We start from the raw sequence: 5,975 nt of genomic DNA, 5'->3' as shown, positions 1-5,975 counted from the left end.
ATATATTAACATTTTTAAAAATTATTTTTATATATAATAAATAAAAATAAAAGTTGATTAGATTAGATTCTTAATGTGATAAATTTAGTATTATATAAATGTATTAGTATTATATAAGTATAAATGAAAGTTGATTAGGTTAGGTTCTTGATGTGATAAATTTAGTATTTTAATTTTATTTTAAATGAATATTTTACATATGTCTGAACTATGTGCCAGAATTACAAACAACTTTCATATATATTTTCGCAATGAATTTATCAAGCTATTTTTATATAATGAAATTTATTTTGAAGCATGTTACAATATTTAAATAATGAAATATGATACAATAATCATATGTTAGCTAATATTATGTCTAATTTTGCAAATATTATTATATTTAATAAGAAAAATTAAAAGAATAATTAATATATTTTAAGATTTGTTTTATTTGTTTTATTATATAAAAGTAATATATTTTATTATATAATAAATACATATTTCGAAGCTGATTATAAGATAATAATATTGGTAATATAATATTTAAATAAAAAAAGTTAATGCATACATTATATTTACAATAATTGTCTTGGGATTTTCCAGATCTCTATATTTCCTTGTGTATCCCCAATAGCCACTATATCTCTATGTGTAACAAATAAGAGATTAATAAATCTGCTCAAATATATACATTAATATTTACATTAATTATATTATTACTAATATTTACCTCTTTAAATTCACGCGTAAGCAACTAGTGTTTTCTCTATCAATTGTTTCTAAATTCACATTTGTTACGATTGTACCATCTGTAACATTGTACAATATAATTTTCGAACTAGCGCCATAAGTTGCCAATATATCTTGATTTCCAATCATCCAAGTTAAACCTATGATTGTATTTTCACAAGGAATTGACTGCAGACTTGTATGCTAGATATGCAAATTTTTGTTATAGCATTATATTATTATAGCATTATAGCATTTAATATATAAAGAATTATATATAAAAAAAATATATAAAAAAAAAAATTATCACCTCTTCAAAATCATATATACGAATTTCTTTGTCTGTACTAGCAGAAACAAAAAGATTACGTATTGGCGAACATTTAATACATGTAATGCTACCTTCATGTCTTTCGTATTCATCTATTACAGGATCTATTAAAGTTTCATCATCTAAAATAAAAAAATGATTGATTCTAATATATAGTTTTTAATAATTCATAAAATTCATTTCAGAAAAATTCATACTTTCGATAGGAACGACACGATCTAAACTACATTTATAAATTCCACCACATAAGGTACCCACAATAAAAAATATTGGATCTCTGGATGAAAAATCGAAAGTGGTAATGCATAATCCAGATTCTATTGCGCGTTCGCGTGTTCCACCTGCACTACGTGGTCTTGAGTTTTCTATTGGATTATGTTCTTTGGCTATTTTTAATCTAAAAAAATAATATTCTTATAAATGCTTTTAAGAATATATTAATACAGAAATTTTAAAGAAATTACCGTTTATAAATGCGAGCAATTGTAAAATTGGCCATCATTTTATGAATAAAAATATATCCATCTTTGCTGGAACTCACCAACAGCGATACATCATTTATAGTTCTTCCTTTCCAGTATACTTGAGATACACAATCTCCATGAGTACAAATTGTTGTTGGTGCAATTGATGTATCATCCTTTAAATTCCATACAAGAACATCACCTTACAAATAACATTGACAATGTTACAAATAACATTGACAATAATTTTTTTATTTTATAAATGTGTACATTTATTTATATATGAAAATTTTACAAATTACCATTGAATAAACCAATTGCTATAATAGATGGTTCAGTTGGATGATAAACCAATGTTGTTACACAGGCATTAGTTTCTAGTATTTTATTTGGATTATTTGTGAAATGGCCCTCTTTCATTTGACTATATAATTGTATTTTGGATAAATGATCACACCATGCTTGGTGATAAGGAATACCATAAGATACAGCTAATGTTCCTCCTCCAATACTCCAACTCATATCACTTACTTTCATCTAAAAATATTTTGAAATAGTAACATCAGGATTTTAATGATAATAAGCAAAAATAATAATAGTCTTAAAAAATAATGAATACCTGAGAATTTGCTTCAGTGCTATTAATTTTTTGTAAAAGTTGTGTACTTGTGAATGAATCTTCTGAAGTTTTTGGTTCATAATCTTCAAATGCATTGGTTCCATAAGATTCATCTAATGCTTCTAATATACTTGGTGTAACCCGATTTAAAAACTGGGCCAATCTTTCATAGTTTATTTCTGGCTTTTTTTTTTCTTCAGATATAGTTTGAGTCTAAAAAATATAAAATTAAAAAAGTCAAATTTTATTTTTATATATTTTTAATTTATTTATAAATGTACCTCAACGTTTCTTGTTTCGATTGTTTGTACAGAATTCTGATCATAAACAATTTCTGTTGTTTGAATATTTGTAGATTGTTGTGATCTAAAAGATATTAAATAATGAAAGAATTATGAATTTATTTAAAAATATAAATATATTTATATACATACTTTGTAGTAGATAATTGTGAATTAAAACTCACGGCTTCAAGAGACCGATTAGTGAACATTATTATTCTCAAGTTTCAAATTTTTAATAAAATTGTTGATTAAAAAATATAAATAGTCGATCAAGTTTCAATAAAATTTCATTCGATGAATTTACATCTAAGAAACATAAATTTACAAATATAAATTAGCTAATGGACATTATAACGCCATCTAAATGTAACTATTATTATTAAAAATTGATATGGCAAACAAATTTACAATGCAAAATATTTATAAAAAAGTTTAAAGTTCATTTTGAATTATTATTGAAAAACTATGTTTTTTTATTGAAATTTCTAAAAATTAAAAAATTTAATTTAATAGCGAGACTTTTGCATTTTATTTTGCTAATAGATAATTAGTTTGATCTGTTCATCGCTAGATGGTGTTTCAATGTCTATGATTGTATAATTTTCGAAAATTACTTATAATTACTAAAACAGGAAATATTTAGTTTAAATTAGTTTTAAATTAGTTTCAAATTATTTTTAAGTCTAAATTTTATTATTTAAAAATAATAAAAATTGGAAATTTATTCTAGAAATCGAAAAATTTGAATATATTATGAAATATATGACATTTATTTGTACGTCCTGTTATATTTCAATAATTTTTAATAAATTTAGATTTAAAAAAATTTAAAAGTCCAAAAGTTTAAAAATATATATATATAAAATTACGAATATTAAATATTAAAAATAATTAAAATATATGAAAAATGGATATAATTGAAAATAATAAATTAAAAAAAACAGAAACATTAGATGATAATATTAATTATAATTATGCTTAAAATATTTGATGTCAATAAAAGATAATTAAATAATTGACACATTTTAGAAATATATTATAATTATTAAGTAAATTGTATATTTCAATTTCATACATTGCGCACGTACATTTCATGGCGGTGGTATCGTGTCGTAGTCCGTCAGTCAAAGTACTGTCCTCTGTGGTTTTTCAAGAAAAATTCAGCATTTAGTGATCAGTCGTGTTTTATTCTTTCGTTTTACGTTCGACTAACAAGTCGAAGTTAATTTTCGACAAACCTGTTCTATCAAATCGCCAAGACGAAGCTTAAAATGCCATTGGTAAGTTTATGCATCTTACCTCGGTTTTTCTTTCTTTCTTTTACTATTGGTCTATCTGCGGTATATTCTTGTTTCGTCATTTTTTTTGATATTCCATTTGTTTTGAATTCGAATATTGTCATTTCGAATTTTTTTATCATATGATTAATAACAGACGGATTCATGATAAACAATTTTGAATATAATAGTTGGGTGCGGTTTTGTGGTTATATACATGGACCATGTTCGAAATCAGATAAAATAAAAGAAAGAAATGTAAGACAAATAGTTACAATGCTAATTCTAAGTTGATTCGTAGAAAATTTAATAAAATATTTATTGGATTTGTTTTATAGGGCAATCACGCTGCCCTTACACCCCTGGAGGACATGTCAGCTGGTCGAGGACAAGCAGGTGGGGGGCCTCCTCCGAGTTGTCAGAAAATTTTTATACAACGTGACTATAGTGAAGGCACTGTTGTTAAGTTTCAAACGCAATTTCCTCCGGAATTGGAGAGCAGAGTATGTATTCAAAAAATCTATTTATCTTTTTTTTTATTTATAAAACAAATTATTGGAAAATATAAATATATATATATTTTTTGTTTAATTATAATTGTTAATGAAATATTTCTATTTCTAACATTATTTCTGTGGTTAAATATACAGAATTTTCTTATATATCTTATTCTTATTCTTTATTTACATATATTATAGGATCAAGAGTTGCAGAAATAATAATATATTTTATTGATTTAATTTTTTATGAGTGAATTAGGCAATGAATGAATTAATTTATCAATTTATATTTATTGGATATATTTTTGCTATCTTATTTTTCAATTTAGCTGGACAGACAGTCGTTCGAGTATACAATCAATCAGTTGAACAACTACTTCGCAGAAGCTGAACGTGCCAGTTGTTCTACATACTGCGAAGGTTGCCTGGCATGCCTCACTGGTTATCTAATTTATATATGCACAGAGACTCATTATGAAAAGTGTTTAAGAAAAGTGGCAAAGTTTGTTTGTGAACAAAATGACAGAGTCTATAAACCACGTGGTCTGTTATTAACAGATCCAGCAATGCGTGGTCTTAGGCTAATAGAAATTTCAATACTGGATAGACCTGCATCGTGACTGCACATTAGCCGATCCAGGGAATTCTTTATGTGATCCACGCACTTCTGCCACTTTGCTAGGATTGCAAAACCTATATGAGCTGATGAGTGTCTCTGGACATAAATTTTGTTCAATCTCTGATCCTATTTTACAATTTAGTTTATGTAATATGAATTTTATAGAGATTCACAGAGTAAAACAAGAAAACGGTTTACAGTGAATAGCTGTGTAAACATACATGCAATGGTCTCTTTATTAAATATTAAGAATAAAAATTGACTTATTTGATATAATATATTTGGAAAAGGATCAGCGAATTTTCTTCTTAATAATCTTTTTTATTCCATATGGTGGAATCATAAGAAATTTCATTTACAATTTTTAATCGTGAAATAATGATATAAAAAAAAAAATGTACACTTTCACAAAATTTGCCTGCAAATAAGAACACGATTATTTTTTTCTTTGCATGTATGTTTTTTGATCAATTAAAACTATATTGTATCTATATTGTCCACGTACTGAGTTCGGACAAATCGTGGACGCGTACCAACGCCATGTTTTATATAAGTTCAATTTTCTAATGCATATAAGTATACCAGTGTAAACGATCGATAAGAAGAATCTGAGCGCGTATTATTATCGAGAACAACTACACGTTTTATCCATTAAAAATGGAAATTAGAAACTTTATATATATATATATAAATTTTATACAAACTCAGATTCTTTTGTACATCGAGTAAACGTTTAAAAAAGTTTTTTACCGTTCGTTTAAAGACTTTATCGTCATCTGCATTTAATAGACGACATATGTGAGTCAAATTGGAGTTCCATTTCCGATTAAACATTATCGGAATTTTTAATTTGGTCTCGAATTTGATTCATCATCATCGTCAAGTACTGAAAAACATTTATTCGCGTCAATATAAGTTTCGAACGCTTCGTTGAACTTCGTTAAGCTTAAACTATTCTCCGCGTTGTATCTTCCACGATGCTTTTGTTCCACAACCATATCTCATTTGATTGATCTCATTGATCTGAATTTGATTCATATTATACCTATGAATACACATCGTCACGATCCCCAGGGAGATTTACTTGCCGTGTTGGAACACCTCATTGGAACAATTGATCAATCGAATTAATTAAATGGAAATTTACTGGCACAAAGTATTTACGTTGAG

At 26.0% G+C, this 5,975-nt stretch overlaps 2 protein-coding genes across 3 annotated transcripts; one reads left to right on the top strand and one right to left on the bottom strand.

Moving 5' to 3' along the window:
- Positions 1-429: 429 nt before the first annotated feature.
- On the bottom strand, positions 430-2,760 carry LOC102675629 (WD repeat-containing protein 34-like). Its single transcript, XM_006609237.2, has 9 exons — positions 2,560-2,760; positions 2,407-2,491; positions 2,126-2,338; positions 1,809-2,043; positions 1,507-1,708; positions 1,240-1,439; positions 1,022-1,164; positions 713-915; positions 430-627 (listed from the first exon to the last, which is right to left on the bottom strand). Exons 1-9 carry the CDS (start codon positions 2,616-2,618, stop codon positions 558-560), a joined length of 1,410 nt encoding a protein of 469 aa, XP_006609300.1. The 5' UTR covers positions 2,619-2,760; the 3' UTR covers positions 430-557.
- Positions 2,761-3,474: 714 nt separating this feature from the next.
- Positions 3,475-4,990, top strand: LOC102675755 (golgin subfamily A member 7). 2 transcript variants are annotated; one of them, XM_006609238.2, is made up of 3 exons: positions 3,475-3,689; positions 4,025-4,189; positions 4,516-4,990. In XM_006609238.2, exons 1-3 carry the CDS (start codon positions 3,681-3,683, stop codon positions 4,804-4,806), a joined length of 465 nt encoding a protein of 154 aa, XP_006609301.2. In that variant the 5' UTR covers positions 3,475-3,680; the 3' UTR covers positions 4,807-4,990. The 2 variants fall into 2 exon arrangements, with proteins under 2 accessions (XP_006609301.2, XP_031370935.1); XM_031515075.1 differs by lacking the exon at positions 3,475-3,689 and adding an exon at positions 3,738-3,944.
- Positions 4,991-5,975: the final 985 nt, after the last annotated feature.

The sequence above is a fragment of the Apis dorsata genome, unplaced genomic scaffold, assembly GCF_000469605.1.
Source record: "Apis dorsata unplaced genomic scaffold, Apis dorsata 1.3 scaffold_52, whole genome shotgun sequence".
Classification (NCBI taxonomy): domain Eukaryota; kingdom Metazoa; phylum Arthropoda; class Insecta; order Hymenoptera; family Apidae; genus Apis; species Apis dorsata.
Note: the sequence above shows the minus strand (reverse complement) of the source record. Positions and strands in the feature narration are given on the sequence as shown.

Excerpts from the sequence above, each read along its gene's own strand:
- LOC102675629 (XM_006609237.2), bottom strand. The coding sequence starts at position 2,618 with ATGTTCACTAATCGGTCTCTTGAAGCCGTGAGTTTTAATTCACAATTA. Across the intron at positions 2,492-2,559 it reads TCACAATTATCTACTACAAA|ATCACAACAATCTACAAATA; the intron begins GTATGTATATAA and ends AATATCTTTTAG. Across the intron at positions 2,044-2,125 it reads GCACTGAAGCAAATTCTCAG|ATGAAAGTAAGTGATATGAG; the intron begins GTATTCATTATT and ends AAATATTTTTAG.
- LOC102675755 (XM_031515075.1), top strand. The coding sequence starts at position 3,852 with ATGATAAACAATTTTGAATATAATAGTTGGGTGCGGTTTTGTGGTTAT. Across the intron at positions 3,945-4,024 it reads ATAAAATAAAAGAAAGAAAT|GGCAATCACGCTGCCCTTAC; the intron begins GTAAGACAAATA and ends TTTGTTTTATAG. Across the intron at positions 4,190-4,515 it reads CTCCGGAATTGGAGAGCAGA|CTGGACAGACAGTCGTTCGA; the intron begins GTATGTATTCAA and ends TTTTCAATTTAG.